At 37.0% G+C, this 19,786-nt stretch overlaps 1 protein-coding gene across 2 annotated transcripts in view; it reads left to right on the top strand.

The window, feature by feature from the left end:
* uif (sushi, von Willebrand factor type A, EGF and pentraxin domain-containing protein uif) overlaps window positions 1–19,786 on the top strand; it is a 64,368-nt gene that overhangs the window by 1,952 nt on the left and 42,630 nt on the right. For both annotated transcript variants that reach the window (XM_081991441.1, XM_081991351.1), the window contains exon 2: window positions 13,856–13,959. In XM_081991441.1, the coding sequence (XP_081847567.1) occupies window positions 13,860–13,959 (100 nt within the window). In that variant the 5' untranslated portion in view covers window positions 13,856–13,859. The remainder of the gene's footprint in view (window positions 1–13,855; window positions 13,960–19,786) is intronic.

Genomic DNA, 19,786 nt, shown 5'->3' with positions numbered 1-19,786 from the left:
TCCAATTTTTTAAAAACGTCCTCTAGGAACTGGTTTGAAAGTTTTGGTAATATTGCTCTGTCTGACATCTCTTCTTATGTGTATTGGTCTTGTTCTCTTATGTATTTGAATTGTTGTTGTTACTTTGCTATATATGTTAGTAAGTCCGGAGACCCATCCGGCCATACAATTGATCCACACTAATCTATCTAATGATATGATCTAAATAAGATATTGTTTAATCCTAGATAGTTTCTGGCATTGCCAGATAATTTCCAACAATCCCAGATAGTTTTTGGCATTGCCAGATAGTTTCCAACAATCCCAGATAGTTGCAGTCATTGCCAGATAGGTTCTAACAATGCCGCATAGTTTCTAGTAATTGGCAAATAGTTTTTAACAATCCTAGATAGTTTCTGACAGTGCCAGAGAGTTTCCAACAATCCCAGATAGATTTTGGCATTGCCAGATAGGTTCTAACAATGCCACATAGTTTCTAGTAATTGGCAAATAGTTTTTAACAATCCTAGATGGTTTCTGGCATTGTCAGATAGTTTCCAACAATCCCAGATAGTTGCAGGCATTGCCAGATAGGTTTTAACAATGCCACATAGTTTCTAGTAATTGGCAAATAGTTTTTAACAATCCTAGATAGTTTCTGGCATTGTCAGATAGTTTCCAACAATCGCAGATAGTTGCAGGCATTGCCAGATAGGTTCTAACAATGCCACATAGTTTCTAGTAATTGGCAAATAGTTTTTAACAATCCTAGATAGTTTCTGACAGTGCCAGATAGTTTCCAACAATCCCAGATAGATTTTGGCATTGCCAGATAAGTTCTAACAATGCCACATAGTTTATAGTAATTGGCAAATAGTTTTTAACAATCCTAGATAGTTTCTGGCATTGCCAGATAGTTTCCAACAATCTCAGATAGTTTTTGGCATTGCCAGATAGTTTCCACCAATCCCAGATAGTTGCAGGCATTGCCAGACAGTTTCCAACAATCTCAGATAGTTTTTGGCATTGCCAGGTAGTTTCTAACAATCCCAGATAGTTGCAGGCATTGCCAGATACGTTCTAACAATGCTACATAGTTTCTAGTAATTGGCAAATAGTTTTTAACAATCCTAGATAGTTTCTGGCATTGTCAGATAGTTTCCAACAATCGCAGATAGTTGCAGGCATTGCCAGATAGGTTCTAACAATGCCAGATAGTTGCAGGCATTGCCAGATAGTTTCCAACAATCTCAGATAGTTTTTGGCATTGCCAGGTAGTTTCTAACAATCCCAGATAGTTGCAGGCATTGCCAGATACGTTCTAACAATGCTACATAGTTTATAGTAATTGGCAAATAGTTTTTAACAATCCTAGATGGTTTCTGGCATTGTCAGATAGTTTCCAACAATCCCAGATAGATTTTGGCATTGCCAGATAAGTTCTAACAATGCCACATAGTTTATAGTAATTGGCAAATAGTTTTTAACAATCCTAGATAGTTTCTGGCATTGCCAGATAGTTTCCAACAATCTCAGATAGTTTTTGGCATTGCCAGATAGTTTCCACCAATCCCAGATAGTTGCAGGCATTGCCAGATAGTTTCCAACAATCTCAGATAGTTTTTGGCATTGCCAGGTAGTTTCTAACAATCCCAGATAGTTGCAGGCATTGCCAGATACGTTCTAACAATGCTACATAGTTTCTAGTAATTGGCAAATAGTTTTTAACAATCCTAGATAGTTTCTGGCATTGTCAGATAGTTTCCAACAATCGCAGATAGTTGCAGGCATTGCCAGATAGGTTCTAACAATGCCAGATAGTTGCAGGCATTGCCAGATAGTTTCCAACAATCTCAGATAGTTTTTGGCATTGCCAGGTAGTTTCTAACAATCCCAGATAGTAGCAGGCATTGCCAGATACGTTCTAACAATGCTACATAGTTTCTAGTAATTGGCAAATAGTTTTTAACAATCCTAGATAGTTTCTGGCATTGCCAGATAGTTTCCAACAATCCCAGATAGGTTTTGGCATTGCCAGATAGGTTCTAACAATGCCACATAGTTTATGGCAATTGTCAAATAGTTTCTATCAATCCCAGATAGTTTCTGGTATTGCCAAATAGGTTCTAACAATGCCACGTAGTTTCTGGCAATTGTCAAATAGTTTCTAACAATCCTAGATAGTTTCTGGCATTGCCAGATAGTTTCCAACCATCTCAGATAGATTCTGGCATTGCCAGATAGGTTCTAACAATGCCACATAGTTTCTAGTAATTGGCAAATAGTTTTTATCAATCCCAGATAGTTTCTGGCATTGCCAGATAGTTTCCAACAATCTCAGATAGTTTTTGGCATTGCCAGATAGTTTCCAACAATCTCAGATAGTTTTTGGCATTGCCAGATAGGTTCCAACAATGTTACATAGTTTCTAGTAATTGGCAAATAGTTTTTAACAATCCTAGATAGTTTCTGGCATTGCCAGATAGTTTTCAACAATCTCAGATAGTTTTTGGCATTGCCAGAGAGGTTCTAACAATGCCACATAGTTTATTGCAATCGTCAAATAGTTTCTAGCAATCCCAGATAGTTTCTGGCATTGCCAAATCGGTTCTAACAGTGTCACGTAGTTTCTGGAAATTATCAAATAGTATCTAACTATCATAAAAAGTTTTTGGTATTGCCAGAAACCAATTGGCAAATACGCACAAGTGATCTTTGGATTAAAAACGTTTTTGCAGTTATTCCTGTACACTCTGTATATGGAAAAATCATATTTGAGATCTCAACAAAATTTGTTGTGCTTAAACTCTTCAAAGTCGTCTTCAAAGCCTTGGTAAATGTCCGATTAAAGTTTGTGCATGAATCACTTTCCCGTTTAGACTACCATTAGAAATTCCGGCCTCGAAGTATTTTCTTTTTTATATGCACCGTGCCGAACAAAGTTTTTCCGGTTTGAAAAACCGCCAAACTTGGAGAAACCCGCCTAAAAGAGCTTTACAGTTAGCAAATTCAAAAAACGTAGAGGACATCCTCATTGGCCTAACAGTAAACGCTCACCTCAATATTTTTCATTCGTAAATTCTGACAAATATCGTCCTAAAATTGTGATGATGATCATATGTGAGTCGTCATCAACAACGAACAGTTAAGTAACCAAAAAATCTCGCACAGTAACCTCGATCGGTCATCAGAACAGGTTCTTCGAACTGGGTTCGCATACTTGCATATATTTGTAAGCTCTTTTTATAGGAAAAGCTTTACAAGTGCAAGCGTATAAGTCTAACTTTATATGTTTGTTTAGTCAGGTAATTAAATAGACTTTAGAAAACAATTAGCTCATTTTGCACCTCAGGCTTTACAGACTTGTAAATGTGTCAGAACGTGCTTCTTTGTGTACAGTGTTTATCAGTTTGAGTTTGTAACTGTTTTTGAGTGGCGCTCAAAGACCTAACTTTGGGTTTTCTGATCTTCTACAACATTTCTAATTCGAATTCAGTAATTAAACAGTCGTCAAGCGTGATTCGGAATAATTAACTGTAATTCAGATACCATCAAATGCAATTTAGTTACCTATCCTAAGAAAAATTTCAAATGAAGAGCTCTGGAGAAGAAATCCAAGCCCAGAGACAACTTGGAGAAGAACGATATTAAGTGAAACACGTAAAATGAATGCATCATGGCAAGAAGTCAAAATGCTTGCCAGAAATAGAGTTCGATGGAGATGTTTAGCATTGTCAAAGGTACATATATTTTACAAATTACACAATATACAGCATAACTATAACATTACCTATATGGTGTAACTATTGCTAATATAAAATTCATCTAAGGAGTAAGGACACAGATCTAAAAGTAATTGTTTTATTTTTGCTTTAAATGTAGCAAAGTTTTTAGTTCATTGGGCAGGGAGTTGTACAGTTTGATGCTGTTATTGATGTAGCTCTTGTCGGTTAAGGTAAGTTTGTGTTAATAAGTTTTCTAAGTCTTTCTGTTAATAAGTCTGCTGCTTACTGTTGCAAATTTCACATGTGCCAAACATTGGTATATGTATGCCTGGTAAGGTTAAGATTCGAAGATCTTGAAAAGAGGCTCTGCAGCTGTCCAAGGACTCTACTTTGCCCATAATACTTATGGCTTTTTTTTTGTAACAGAAAGACCTTTTGCCAGTCTGTCGAATTTACCCAGAATAATAGGCCATATGATAGTTTGGACTGGAAAAGACCCATTTATGCTGTGCGGGAGACTTCTATTGGATTGGTGTGTGAGATTCTGCGGAGGAGAAATAGGGTCGAAGAGAGGCTTTTGGTCAATTGGGTGATGTGGTGTTTCCAGGTCAACCTGCTTTCAAGGATTACTCCTAAAAATTTGAACGATTTACCTTCATCTTTTTCTTTCAATGAGAATATGGCAGTTTCTGTTTTTTCGATGTTGAGGCATAGATTGATGTCAGCAAAATAGGTGTTTAGTTTCCTAAGAGTGGCGGCAGCTACCACGTGGAGCTGAGCAGTGTTACAATGATGGTCAAGATCGGTTGTGTCATCTGCATATTGAACCGATGTCAGATTTGAGAGATGGGTAGGTAGTTCATTTACATACAAGATGATACTAAGAAAGACATTCGTCATCGTCCATAAAAGTAATAATTAATGAATTTTTGTTGAAAAAGATAAGGCAACAATCAAAATAAATTGGAATGACGTAACAATGCAACAGAAAGGTAAATTTTCTAAATATAATGTTTTCTTTTCTTATTTGTCGCATTCAACAATTTTACCTTTATATTACTTTGATACTGGTTTCTTCCATCCTGGATATTTATTGAAGGTATGAAACTAGTCGCATATAAAACAGTTATTTTGCTACAATATGGCAACAATGCACATAATTATGGCAATGTCTTCGTTTAGTTTGATTTTTTGTATTACATTTATATTATCTAGTAGTAGTATGTATTAGTATAAACAAGGATAAAAATCCAGTTTACTAAAATGATATTTGCTTAGTACGCAGTATCTAGTTCAGTAATAATTTATTGTTTTAAATTTTTAAGACAATTGTTACCCAAAACACGATTTTTTTAACTTAGATAGTTTCTTTAAATCATTGAATTTAGCTGCATTGCAAAATTTTATGCAAAATTTCTGCAACTCTGATACTGTTTCCGAGATATTCGACATTCCTTTGAAAATTCCGTATCTCCGCTATTTTTTTGGTTTTATCGACGGTAAAAAACTGAAAATATTGGTCTTAAACAGCTCTTTCAACTCGTGCTAACTGCAACACTCTTAAACATATACACGGTGTTCAAAAACAGTTTAAATTTAAACTCTCGCACTGCCAGTTGTGACCGCATTTACCCGGTTCTAATTGGATGTAAACCTAGTTCACTGGATACAGAAAGTCATTCTTAACATTTTTAGTCTCTTGTAAAATTTCCGCTAACTGTATCCGTTTTTGTGATATTCGACTTTTTAAATTTTTTTGTTGGAAATTGCATCAAAATTTTGAAAATTCTGCACCTCCGCTATTTTTGGGGTTTTAGAGCCTATAAAATGCTCAAAATGTTTGTATTGAACTGCTCTTTCACCTCGTGCTAACTGCCACACGCTAGAACATATACAGGGTGTTCAAAGATAAATTTAAATTGAAAGTAACGCTGTGCCAGCTGTGACCGCGTTTACCCGGTTCTAAGTAGGTGTAAACCTAGTTCACTGAGTATAGAAAGTCGTTCTTAACATTTTTAGCCTTATGCCAAATTTCCGTAACTCTAACCGTTTCCGAGATATTCGATTTTTTACTTTTTTTTCTTTAAAATTGCATTGAAATTTTGAAAAGTCCGTATCTCCGCCATTTTTGGGGTTTTAGCGACTGTAAAAAGCTCAAAATGTTTGCTTCAAACTGCTTTTTAACCTCGTGCCAACCGCAACACGATAGAACATATACAGAGTGCTCAAAATACAATTGTGAAGTGCTCAAAAAGACCGCGTTTACGTGGTTCTAAGTGGGTATAAACCTAGTCCACTGGATACAGAGAGTCATTCTTAACATTTTTAGTCTCTTGAAAAATTTTCGTAACTCTATCCGTTTCCGAGATATTTGACTTTTTTAGTTTTTTTTTTGAAAATTGCACTGAAATTTTGAAAAGTCCGTATCTCCGCCATTTTTGGGGTTTTAGCGAGTATAAAAAGCTCAAATTGTTTGCTTCGAACTGCTCTTTCACCTCGTGCCAACCGCAACATGATTGAACATATACAGGGTGCTCAAAAAACAATTGTGAAGTGCTCAAAAAGACCGCATTTACGTGGTTCTAAGTGGGTATAAACCTTGTCCACTGGATACAGAAAGTCATTCTTAACATTTTTAATCTCCTGCAAAATGTCTGTAACTCTATCCGTTTCCGAGATATTCGACTTTTTTACTTTTTTTTTGAAAATTGCATTGAAATTTTAAAAAGTCCGTATCTCCGCCATTTTTGGGGTTTTAGCGAGTATAAAAAGCTCAAAATGTTGGCTTCGAACTGCTCTTTTACATCGTGCTAACCGCAACACGCTAGAACATATACAGGGTGCTCAAAAACAATTGTGTGGTACTCAAAAATACCGCGTTTACGTAGTTGTAAGTGCGTATAAACCTAATCCACTGGAGACAGAAAGTCATTCTTAACATTTTTAATCTCCTGCAAAATGTCTGTAACTCTATCCGTTTCCGAGATATTCGACTTTTTTACTTTTTTTTTGAAAATTGCATTGAAATTTTGAAAAGTCCGTATCTCCGCCATTTTTGGGGTTTTAGCGAGTATAAAAAGCTCAAAATTTTGGCTTCGAACTGCTCTTTCACCTCGTGCTAACCGCAACACGCTAGAACATAAACAGGGTGTTCAATTGAAAGTAACGCTGTGCCAGCTGTGACTGCGTTTACCCGGTTCTAAGTAGGTGTAAACCTAGTTCACTGAGTATAGAAGGTCGTTCTTAACATTTTTAGCCTTCTGCAAAATTTCCGTAACTCTAACCGTTTCCGAGATATTCGACTTTTTTATTTTATTTTTTTGAAAATTGCTCTGAAATTTTGAAAAGTCCGTACCTCCGTCATTTTTGAGATTTCAGCGACTGTAAAAAGCTCAAAATGTTTGTCTTGAACTGCTCTATGACCACGTCGTAACTGCAACACGATTGAACATATACAGGGTGTTAGAATACAGTTAAATTTGATATTAACTCTCTTCCAGTTGTGATCGTGCTGGGTAAAGAAAGTCATTTGTAATATTTTTGGTCTCTCGGAAAATTTCCGAAACTAGCCATTTTCAGAATATTCGACATTTTTAACTTTTTTTTTAGAAATTGCATAAAATTTTTGGAAAATTCCATATCTTCGCTATTTTTTGAGTTTCAGCGACTGTAAAATGCTCACAGTCTTGAATTGCTCATTCACCTCGTGGCAACTGCATCACGATTGAACCTATACAGAGTGTTCAAAAAACATAAAGAGAAAGAATTAAATTTGTCCAATAAAATAGGTATCATCCCCCTAGTCATTTTCTAATGCCTATCTATTCATTTTCTATTCTTGACATGGGGTTTGCTAATTGATATAAAGACATCTTTGGAATGTTCCATGTTATAAGTTGCTGTAACGTTTAAAGTGTTGATTTTTATATCAGTTTGAGTTATTAAGAAGTTTTGAACCTTCTGGCACTGCCAGAAACTATGTCACAATTGCCTTTTTGGGTAATATGAACCTAATGCAAAACTTGGTATAAAATCATCACTAAACGTTACGTTGTAAATGTGGTCAGTTTTGAGACAGTCCTCTCACAGAAAAACAGCAGAATTCGCAAAAAATATGTAACTTCTTGGGTTACGGTACGGCAACATCGCGCTCCACTTCATACAACAATTAAAGTCAGTTTTCATAATATGAATCTCTCGGGGGCTTGAATTATGGTTCAGTTTCATGGCGTGAGTGTCATGTAGGTTAAATTCCCTCGAAAGAATTTCGAATCGCAGCAAGAATGTTTGTCCGTTTGCAAGCAGGAAATCCATTGCCAGTTAACGCAAACTAATATGCAATTTTCCTTTTGATTTATATTAGTAATATATGTTAAAGTGTTGCGAGGTTTACCTACCTAGTTAAGTAAAGTTGTCCAAGGTTAGCCTACGACAATAAAAACCAGTCCAGATACCTGATTAATTATTGCAACTAATGGTCTCTCCTGTAACAACAACCGAAATAAGCGTGACTACTTCATTATGGTCTCATACCAAAAAAATTTTAGTGATTCACGTTAAGTGTGACAGGTAACTGTTACTAAAGTCTATCCGGCGAACTTACGGAGTAATAAAATTCGATGGGTGGCAACTTTGGTCGACCCGCATTACACTGTAAAACCGTTACGTACCTGTTGAAGTAAGAATCGGGACATGAGACCCGAGAAGTCCTTATATTAGAGAGAAATAAAGATATTATATTGTAAAACGGGCCGGATATAGACCAATACTTTACTCCGTAGGTTCGTCGGATAGACTATAGCTCCTTATGGAGAAACCAAAAGTATTTTGGAGAGGTAACTGTAAAAAAAAAACGATCAACGGCCTACTAAATCCGCGGCCGGATTAAATGGAACGTTGCTAGGAAATTGTGTGGCAATTATCGTTTACGTGTTAATTACGAAGCGAAAGAAAAAAGCGGATAAATTCATTCCGATCTGAGGCGTTACGTACGGTTTCGGTGCAGGTACAACCTTGACTTTCTAATGGTCGTGTATGTTTGTGGTCAAAGGTATTTGTGAAGTTTTTCTGTACAGTTTGTTGCTATTGGGAAATTGGGAAATCGGGTTTGCGTCTAATTGGTGTCCCTGAAGACTTCCACTGTAAAGGAGGAAGGGGAATGTATTAGTGACAGTAATATGCATGGTATAGTAGAACATTTTTTTGGTTAGGTTTATGGTTAGAAGCATTGTTGAGATATAATTACATCTGAAAGTGACCATTTTTTAATCACAAAGGGGAATTGGATATAAAATTCATGTCGTATCTCTGAGAAGTTTTTCATCATCATCATCATCAAATAGCCCCTGATGTCCACTGCTGAACATAGGCCTCCCGCAATATCCACATTTTCTTCGAAACCCTGTATTTTCTTTAATAAGTGAGATATCAGAGGGAATAAAAAAGAAAAATATTCAGAAAATAACAGGCTACAATTTGATGTTATAAACTGTTTTCAATTCTCAGTTGTTCTCTCCACAGGGTGTCTCAAAGAGCATCTTATAAAACACATCTACGAAAACGCTACATTGCAAGTAGCCATTGACGAAGATACATCAACGGATAAGATTAAAATAGAAAAAGGAGTCCGCCAAGGGGATACCATATCCCCTAAACTATTCACATTGGCATTAGAAAGCGCTTTTAAAAACTTGGCCTGGGAAAACAAAGGTATCAATGTAGATGGAACCCGACTGAATCATCTACGTTTTGCTGACGATATTGTTGTCATCAGTAACGACATCAATCAGCTGAAAGATATGTTGGAAGAACTGCAGGAAACATCAAAACAAATCGGGCTCAAGATGAATTTAAATAAAACCAAAATAATGACCAGCGAAGAGACGGCAATAACCATAGAAGGCTGCACTCTAGAACACGTTGAGGAATACATATACCTGGGCCACGCTATCAGACTGGGAAAACAAAACCAAACAAACGAAATATCCCGGAGAACAAGACTCAGCTGGGCAGCATTCGGTAGGCTAGGCTACATTCTAAAATCCCAAAGTATCCCAATCAACCTTAAGCTGAAAGTCTATGAGGCCTGCATTTTACCCGTAACAACATACGGACTGGAGACTATGACACTTACAGAGAGAAGTGCAGAGAGGCTCAGAACAACTCAAAGAGCCATGGAGCGCGCCATGCTGGGAATCAGCCTCAGAGATCGAATAAGAAACGAAGAGATCCGAAAAAGAACAAGGGTAACCGATGTTATGAGAAGAGCAGCCGAACTAAAGTGGCGATGGGCGGGTCATGTTGCAAGGCAGGATCCATCTAGATGGACTAATAAAATAATGCAGTGGCGCCCAAGAGCCACAAAAAGAAATTCAGGGAGACCCCCAAAGCGATGGCGGGATGACATCCAGAAGATAGCAGGAAGAAACTGGTTTCAAACTGCCCTGGATAGACGGACATGGAAATCATTGGAAGAGGCCTACATTCAGGAGTGGATGGACATAGGCTAAAGAAGAAGAAGAAGAAGAAGATATGACATAAAGACAAACTATTTAAAAATCGTCATAAGACAGATGTATTCATGAAGAATCAAGCTAAAATTCATAAAAAAGATGATCAAAATCGAGAGAAGGATTGAAAAGAAAATTGATGTTAAACTAAGTCTAAATTTTGACCGTTCCTCTAGTGTGTGGTATATTACATAACATGTGTTGTAAGAAGCATTTTTAAGCACGAAAGGGACCGACATAGTATTCATCATCAGAGTTGATGAAGAACAGTATGATTTGACCGAAGCAAAACAAGCAACCAAATAAATTATGTTTAGGTGACTAAACTAGACTTACCACAATGCATTGATTGTAGAGCTGGAATTGGTGTACCCACCGGATATTGTCAAACGTTGTAAGATAGAAAATAATCATGTTCAAGTTGTGGCACTGTACATCACTAGGAAATGTCCTAATTTACCAAGAAGATGTAACAATTACAACATTAACATTTTGTAAATGCTGATGTCATTCATGGTGATTCTGAAGAAGAAAAGAACATGTTTTAGGATAAGATTCATTGCAATGAGTAGTAAAAAGAAAAAGTTAGGAAGGATATACATTGAAATATGTCATAAGAGTGCAAAATAGATGCAGAAGACATCATCAGTCAAAAAATGGCAAAGAAGATATCGATATATTTCAAATTGTTCAATTACAAGGTACACCATGTAGAGTTACAGTATATTCCTAACCAGATATTTTGGTCCACCCTGTATAATTAGACTTTTTCCGACGTTGTCAACTTGAAAATAATGTTGCAAAGTTTTTAGAAAAACTCATTATTAAATATAAAGTTACTGCGGGTAATGGAGAAATCAAAGACTCAAGATCATTGCTTGAAAAATGAACTGGAGGAAATGGAAAAGTATCAGAACTAATAAACGAATGGTGATGTTTCTTCTTGTAAAAAAACCAGATATCACAAACAACAACTTCAAAGACTGGTCGTTTAGTCAAAACATCTGAAAGGTTTCAGTTAGGTGAGTCAGGTAGCAAAACACGTTTAAATAGGTAACTCCTTTTTCATAAAATCATGGGTATGTATTCTCCCAGTGCGTATTCTTTGTCAAACATTTAACAATTAAGCAACAAATTTACGTAACAAAAGTGCAACAATTTGAAGTATGCCGACTTAATGAAATGCCATTGATTAAATTAAGAATCAAGGCCAGTTTTACGTAAACGTTAATAATTTATTAATCTAAGTGCATATTGACACCAGGAAGAAATTTGCAATTTTAATGTTAATTTGCGTAAACCGTATATAATATTTTTGTGTTTTAATCGAACTTGGAACAAACACAAATTTACTCGAAGATTCTCCTGTAGAGTAGAAAGGGACCTGAACGCGACACGTCGATCTAACTGTACACCGTCCTAGAAAACTAGCGCAATTAACATAGAGAACAAGATTTGTCACTTTTAATCGTACGTATGAAACTGGACTAATGTTTGATCGACGTTTGGTGTTTTCGTCACGCTCTGACTGTGACCTTTTACCTTTCTCAGCGAAACCGGAAGCAATCGTCTTATTTAACCGTTGGATAACAACGATCGAAACCAGTAAACGCGTGCCTCGATGCCACTTATTATTACTTGAATCAACCATCTTCTCTGCTACGGTTTCTGGTCTATTTGTCTGGCATCCTTATGGGCCGTTTAAGCCTAATAACTATCAAGTGCCCACCTAACGGTAACTCTAATAATTAATTAAAACAGTCTTAATGGCATCGGCGTTATTATTGTGCACATCTGCAACTATGCGCTATTTAACACGATTTCTGCTTGGATCAGTAATGATCGTTATTACCTTAAGAAATATGTGGATTACAAGTGAAATTCAAGAAAATTAGCGGTTGTGTAATTCCAATACTGTTTCGATAACTTGGCCAAGAAGGCTGTCAGGTTTCAGCCTTCTGGATCTGGGATATTCCTTATTGGCTGGAGGTCAAGCAAGACTACTGCTTCTTACCCTTCCATCGCTGTAGACCAAAAGGATAGGTCTGGAAGAAGAAGTCGCTGCAAGTCCTAGAATTTTCCCTTTCGGGAAGTTCCCAGAGTTGCATCGGCATCCTCTGTCTTGGGAAAAGGATGCCCCCGCTGACGGAGAGGCTCTTCTGGCGCTCTTCTTGTCCTCCATTTCTTCTTTCTTCGTCAGCTTGTTCATTTCTGGTGGTCCTGGCAAACTATAGGATGTCCAAACAGCCGGATTTCGTCCGTCTGTTTTTACATCCTAAAGTTTTGGGGTGTGAGGGATGGGAGGCAGAAGAATGCAATCAGAGCCTAGTTAGCACCGGGATAACTGCGAAAAGGTTCTACCCAGATTTTTAGAATAAAATTCTCGCACCCGGGGGGAAGGTCTGAGGGAATTGTGGACCTCTTCTTCTTGGCTGGTTGGTCCTGAATTGTCGTCTATCTGAAACAGAAAGAAAAACTTATTAATAATTACCCGTTATCCAATAACTGGTATCGGGGTCGTTTGTGGGGTGCTTCTAGCTCCGGGTCGTAGTTCACTGCTTCTCGCAGTAACTGATTTTCGCTGCTTTCCACTTTTTGGAACATCATCCGTTGTGGTGGTGAACTTCAAATCTCGCTGGATGTCCACGTTTCTGACCTACCATGGAGCGTCCTGAGCGCAATGTTTTCCTCCTCTTGGACTTTCTTTAGGTGCGATTTGGTTCGATGTCCTGCTTGTCATGGGGTACAGTTTTGCTCTGGTCGCTCTGGCTTTCTGTCTGGCGTATTCTATGTGGCTTCCCCACGTGAGTTTCTTGTCCATCTTGACCTCAAGGTACATCGCCTTGTTGCGCCACTCGATGTCCATGCCTTCTATCCTCATCTTTGGTCTTCTTTTGAAGACTATGGTCTGCGTTTTCTCCGCGTTTAGGTCGATCTTCCATTTGTTGCACCATTTCTCCAATGCTGTGGTTTCCTCTTGCAGGTATTTTTTCTGAATTAAGAAGAATATTCTGGAAAAGTTTCTATAAGTGACTTAGTGGCTCCTAAAAACCCCTAAAACTCCTACCTTCTCTGGAAGTACTCTGACCTAAACAATTACAATTCCTAAACACTTTTTATGAAATCCACTAAATATCTCATTTAGAAAGCTCCTAAGCTTTCAGGAAAACTTGACTAGGTAACTGGAATTTCAATAAATCTAGAAAAAAGTATTAAAAAAGAAAAAACATGCGGAAAACATAAGTGAAACTCAATATGGTGGCACCTCCATTAATGTAACCGCCAACAGTGGCTTGTTCCTATATTCAACTGGTCAACATCAAATAACAAAACCTACTGTACAGTAACGGTATATTAAATATTTCTAGCATCTTCCGCATAATTATTCCGTTAGAATTTACTTAATCACAACCAAATTGCACATCTTGCAACCTTGAACCGATGCCCACAAAACCCACCTTAACATGTGTGGGACACACATTTGAATTGTACAGGGTTAAGTAACAAAAAACCAGTAGCCCGGATGTCCGGTTAACAAAAATGTAACTAATTAGATAATGGTCCAACAAACCGAATAATTTATGTAAAAATCTCCACCAGAACTTTAGATCAAGGATACTGATTTTGCTTTTCTTCTTCTAGGTCGATGCTGATTAGGATAGAGGCGGCCCTGTTGGTCGCCGCCCTCACTCTCATTAGGATAGAACCGAGTGATGGTTCCAGTAATCTGTTCGCTTGTCCTAGCGGTAAGTTGACCACCCTGTATTATAGTACACCATTATTAGCCGAACGAGAAATGAGCAATTCTTGCAGCAACATCTTGCGTAACTCTCTAGCGTTATTGCGGAGGAATGTCGTTCTCTTCTCGCATATGTATAGATTTGAAATGCCCCCGAGGACGTGTATCTCTTTAATAAGCGTTGTATTAGCTGTAATAGATAAAGAAAATGCGCAATAATGAAAACCGTCAATGGTTGGCCTTAATATTTTAATTGCTGCAACAAGTCAGGTATATGATTTTTTTTTAAACTGCACTCAGGTAAGCGGAAGTCAAAAGTCCTGGTAGCTTAAAGACTGAAAACTCAGGTAGAATACCTTTGAAAGTTAACTTTCAAAGCCGCTAAACCATTATGATTATTTCAAGGTTCCAATTTCAATAGGTCTATTCTCATAGAAAATACCATCTGCGAACAATCATTCAGGTATTCAAAAGTTATTGATACAACTATGAACAGTTTTATTCTTAACTTCAGCTGTACTACTTGGAGACGATGATACATGATATATAATTAATTCAGATTTTAGGTAATCAAATTAAGCAAATTAGTTACTATACAGAAGTGGCAAAAGGAAAACCAATCACAGGGATAACCGTGTAACGGACAGAGAAACATTGATAATCGCATCTGCGAGACAACGACAGAACAAACATAAGAACAGTCATGCTGCGATGTTGTCAAACGTCTCACTAAAGTCGTCGACTAGATTACTCTCAAAATCAGTTTGTTCCTCGTTTTGCAGTCAAATTACAGTCCCAATTACTGTCAAATATAAAACTTAACTAATAAAGAAATTATTCCTAAAATTTGTTTGCCAAAACGTCACAATACAGAGAGAGATTTTGAAGTCATAGATTTTATTTACTTTTGACAGATTAAAATAACGTCATTAGAGAGTAATTGCAACGCAATAGTAACTCAAATGGTAAACAACTAAACAAATATTCATTCATTTTATTAAAAAACCAGAAACCAGACCAAACAACTAAAATGAGTGTCTATCAACACTGCAGCAAAGTTTTCGCCTACTAGACTTTTTATTGGGTTTTCTCTGTCTTTGTCTTGCTTATGCAATTATCAGTGTTTCTCTGTCTGTGTTTTCTATGGTCAATTTTTCTTTTACCACAACTGTGTATATTATTGGTGCCAAATATCAGGAATTGAATCTTTTCAATTCAAAATCTGGAAACTTGTATGCCCACGGTAGGATCAGGTTCAAAAAGTCGTTTTTATTCACCTACGAAGAAACAAAACAATGAAAACAGTAAACAAAACCTGTGACAAACTCTAAAACTCAATTCTGGCAACCAAACATGTTCAGATGTGCATAACCAGAGCTGAAAGGCTAACAGTATGTATAACCTCAATATAACGTGTCTAATCTAAAAATGGTGGTAATATGGTATCAAGTCAATGAATTGACTAAAGTGTATGTGAATGGTGTGAATTGACTAAAATGAATTCAAGGATGTATACTTTTCCATTTCTACTCTCAAACGATCTTTGACGAGGCACTTTAAGATGCCACAGAGGGAATAAAGATGAATGGAGAACTCATCAATAACATTAGATACGCGGACGACGCTGCACTTATAGTCTTGAAGATCTTCAAAGTCTAGTTCCTAACGATATATCCGAGGAATTCGGACTAAATATCTCAAAAACAAAGTGGATGTGCATTAGCAAACAACGAATACCAATAGGAAGACTTACACTAAACCAAACACCCATAGAGTACCTACGTTGAAAAATATACATATTTAGGAACAATTGTTCACAGTCGATGGGACATGAGCATAGAAATCAAATCCAGGATTAAAAAGGTAAGATCAACTTTTGTTACAATGAAAAACATATTTACAGAAAGAAACGTCTCACTACCACTAAAAATTAGACTGATCAAATGCTACATATTCACAGACAGAACAAATTATGAACAAAATCTTTGAAATGTGGATATATCCTAGAAGGATCACGTAACAAACGAAGAAGTATCCAGAAGAATCGGCAAACAACAAGAAGTCACATCCATGATAAAGGAAACGGATGAGACACGACAAATATCGCCTTCAGCAGCTTATCCTCTAGGGCAAGGAAACTTTTGGATGCAAAATCTAAGGAAGTGGTGTTTAGAAAAGCTGATAACCAACCTCCAAAAGGGATAAGGCAATTGAAGAAGAAGAATATCACAAGTTTAAGATTATTTCACGTTCGTTTGGAGGATTTCAATCATTGCTTTACGTTGATGGACCAAAAGTGGAGAAGGTTGGGTGTCAATTTTATGCATTCACCTACACTGTGAGAACCATGGACTACTACCTCACTCTGAAAGGTATTTCTCAAAAAAGAAAAGGGAAGTTGAAGCTAAACCGAATATTTACACGTCCTAATTGCCTGTACTTCATTCACTTAACGTAAAGAGATAGATAGATAAGTGGTCTGTCAAAAACAAGACAATTTTGACAAAACCACTTCTACGCAAAAGCTCTCAAGTAAGTGACTAAACTGTACAGGTACTGGTACTGTTATAATGGTCAGTTGATAACAAACCAAGATGAACAGCAAAAAGCTATATGAACTACTCGAAGCGTTCTGTAAACAGACTGATATTAATTGCAATGTAGTGCTGTTTAGGCTTAATCAACTAAGGTTGGACGAAGAAGCCCTCCAGCGGTAAAGAGAAGAAGGTTGAGAAACAACAAAGAACGCTAACAGCACGAATAAATATTGTGTGCCTGTATTAGACTAACAGGTGTCGAGTCATGTACCAGAACGAAACACCATTTATCAATCATTAAGCATTAAGCAATCGAACGACAGATATTTGATATAAGTTTTAATTACAAAATGGTACAGTGTGTAAAAAAGTGTTTCTGGTACAAATAAGCTTAACAACGCTATTATTTTATACATTTTCTTCTTCTTCTTAGTGCCATCTACTGTCAGAAGGCTAGTTATCATCATGGCTATTTTCACTTGTAGGCGCTGCAGCTCTAAACAACTCAATGGAACTAGAGTTGTACACCATTTTCTCAGGATATGTAACCAGGAAATTCGTCTTCTTCCTATGCTTCCTTCTGCTTGTATCTTTCCCTGGATAATATTCTGCAACAATACATACTTCTCTCCTTTCATCACGTAGTCCAGATATTGCAGAGCTTTTCCTTTTCTTTTCTCATTTTTTTCTGTACGTTCTTATTTATTTGTTACCACATCTACTCAACTTAGTCTTCAAATCCTTCTATATGATTACATCTCAAGTGATTCCAGTTGGTCACTTATATTTTTCTTTAACGTCCAGGACTTCATCTCATATAGCAACACTGAGAAAACGTAGCATCTCAATATTTTGACTCCAAATTGTAAGTTGCATAAAACATTTTGCAATATCTGTTAAATACGGTTCTGGCTTGCCCAGTTCTTGATTTAGATTCTTCAGTGTACCTACTCATTACTTTCTCTGGTAGTTCTCCGTTAATCCATAGGTTTTTCTGTTGCTTAAGCTTGTAAATCTTCTATTGTTTCGGCAATAAGTTTGGTGTCGTCTGCATACCGGATAGTTAACCTTTACTCCCAATGTTGTGTTCTCCAGTGCTTTCTGAATGATTTCTTCCAAATGAAGATTAAATAATAGTATTATCTACTTTACAAATAGTGAGTGTAAAAAATAGTGAGTGAGCACTCTATTCTGATTTGATTGAATTGAAATTTAGCTAACAGACTTTACCTCAAATAAACCTTCTGACGAGGTCTTAATTGCGATACTTTATTCAGGCTAACGGTTTTTTCCAGTTTCTCTTCTTTCTTCCACAAAAAAGAACCAACGGGACCCTAAAGAAGTAGTTTCTCATACTCAATCCAAAAGAAGACTGTGTGAAATCCTCATCATCCAGCTGTTCCTTTGACCATTTAACGCAACAATTTAGTACCATTTTACCAATTATTCCATCAAAATAAAGAGAAACTCAGTGAGTTTGAAACACTATCGTGCTTCAAACTTAAGATTCACTATTAGAAATATACAAATTATTATCAACTTGAGGTTCCTAACACAGTTGAAACAACACAAGACCCGTTCGATTCTGAATAAGGTGAAAGTTATTATAGCGGTTAGATATTGCACAAGATTCGAATGGTGTAGTGAATGAATTTGGCCAATTGTAGATGCTGTACACAGTTTCTAGTGAAAAATGTCGCTTTTATAGCAGAGAAAGCATCATGTGCGCATCTTCTTGTCCAAACTATCTGCTGCAAATTGGTTAGAGCAATTAGCGGGAGGTCTGTACTTGGTGTTACGCAAAGTCTAGTGGAATACCTGAATGATGTTTTGGCTGTACAACCTTGACATTTTTCTTGCTGAGCCCATGCTAAATGCTAGTTTAATAAAATGCAAAACGATTACATTGATCGATGATTCGGCGAGTCATCAAGGTGATTAACTCTAAGGAACTGGTATTGTTCAACATCCGTGAGTATAACTGTTTGCATTGACCACCGTAATAAATATATTTGGTTAACGGGATTAAGACTCGATGTTAGGTTTATTTTAACATAATTACAAAGTGACGTAAAAGAAATAAAACTAGAACACCTCGACGTATTTTCACGGTTGTTCCACAATATGCCAATTCAATACTAATTTCTGCAGCAAAACCGCAATAATTGTTGAATTAGATAACGCTGAGGGGTGTCGATTCATCGGATATGAAATAACGCGGAATAATAATAATTAGGTTTGTTGTAGGCCAGCCGTAGATTTCTTTGACCCACAGAAATACTTTGCGTAAAACCGTAGTGAACCGGCCCCTGCTGTAGGAACTTGTCCGGCAATCATCGGATAGAAAGTATTTAATAGAGACGAGACGTGCGCCGTTTTACTGAAGTTAAAATGAATCATCGAAAAGTATAAATTCTAAAATATAGGATGTCCAGTACTTCAGACGTCACTTCCAAGCTACAAGGTTTTATTACATAACTTTATTCATTCTTGACACATGTACTTCTTCAGGATTAAGTAAAAGTCGAGAAGTGTAATTTCGGGTGATCTGGTTGGCCAATTCATGGGCCTAAACGTCGAAACCAGCAATTGTCAAAAATTCTGTCCCTTTCCCAGCTCACTTCATCTGGTACTTCATCCAGCAGGTAGCACGTGTTTCGGTACTGCTGGGGTACAGCCAGAAGTTTCGAGAACGAATGAACAACATCTGGTACGCAGATAATAGTGATGTTCACTTACAAAATGAACAACTTACAAGAATTGATAAAAGATGTTAGCAGTAAATATCGTTCAGAAACAACACACCAATAGAGAGAGAGTAGCACAGTTCGCCTATCTGGGAACCCTGATCAATGATAATTGAGACCACTCACAGGAAATCAGGTGTAGAATAGAGAAAGCAAGAGCCGCATTCAACCAAATGGCTAAACGGTCTCAACATCGACATCAAAAGACATCTTTACAGGAGCATGCTGAGAATATCATGGGTGGACAAAGTGACCAATAGGGTAATAATGGAGAGAATGAAGGACTTGGAAGTAATGAAGAGAAGAAAGTTTGAGTCCTGGACATATTATGAGAAACGAGAGCAAATATCACCTTTTACAGTTCGGTCTCCAAGGGAAAGCTTATGGCAAAAAGCCACCAGGAAGAAGGAGAAAAGAAAAGAAGAATGTCATGGCTTAAAAACTACTACCAAATCATCATGTCCGGGATGATCGCCAAAATTCCGAGTGAATAGGCACTTGAAGAAGAAGAATTCTCACTCATTAGACGACTTTTGCTCGAAAACCACTT

This window comes from Ips typographus, linkage group LG1 (assembly GCF_016097725.1).
Source record: "Ips typographus isolate SLU linkage group LG1, UJ_Ityp_2.0, whole genome shotgun sequence".
Lineage (NCBI taxonomy): Eukaryota > Metazoa > Arthropoda > Insecta > Coleoptera > Curculionidae > Ips > Ips typographus.
This window is presented reverse-complemented; position numbering and strand designations above follow the sequence as displayed.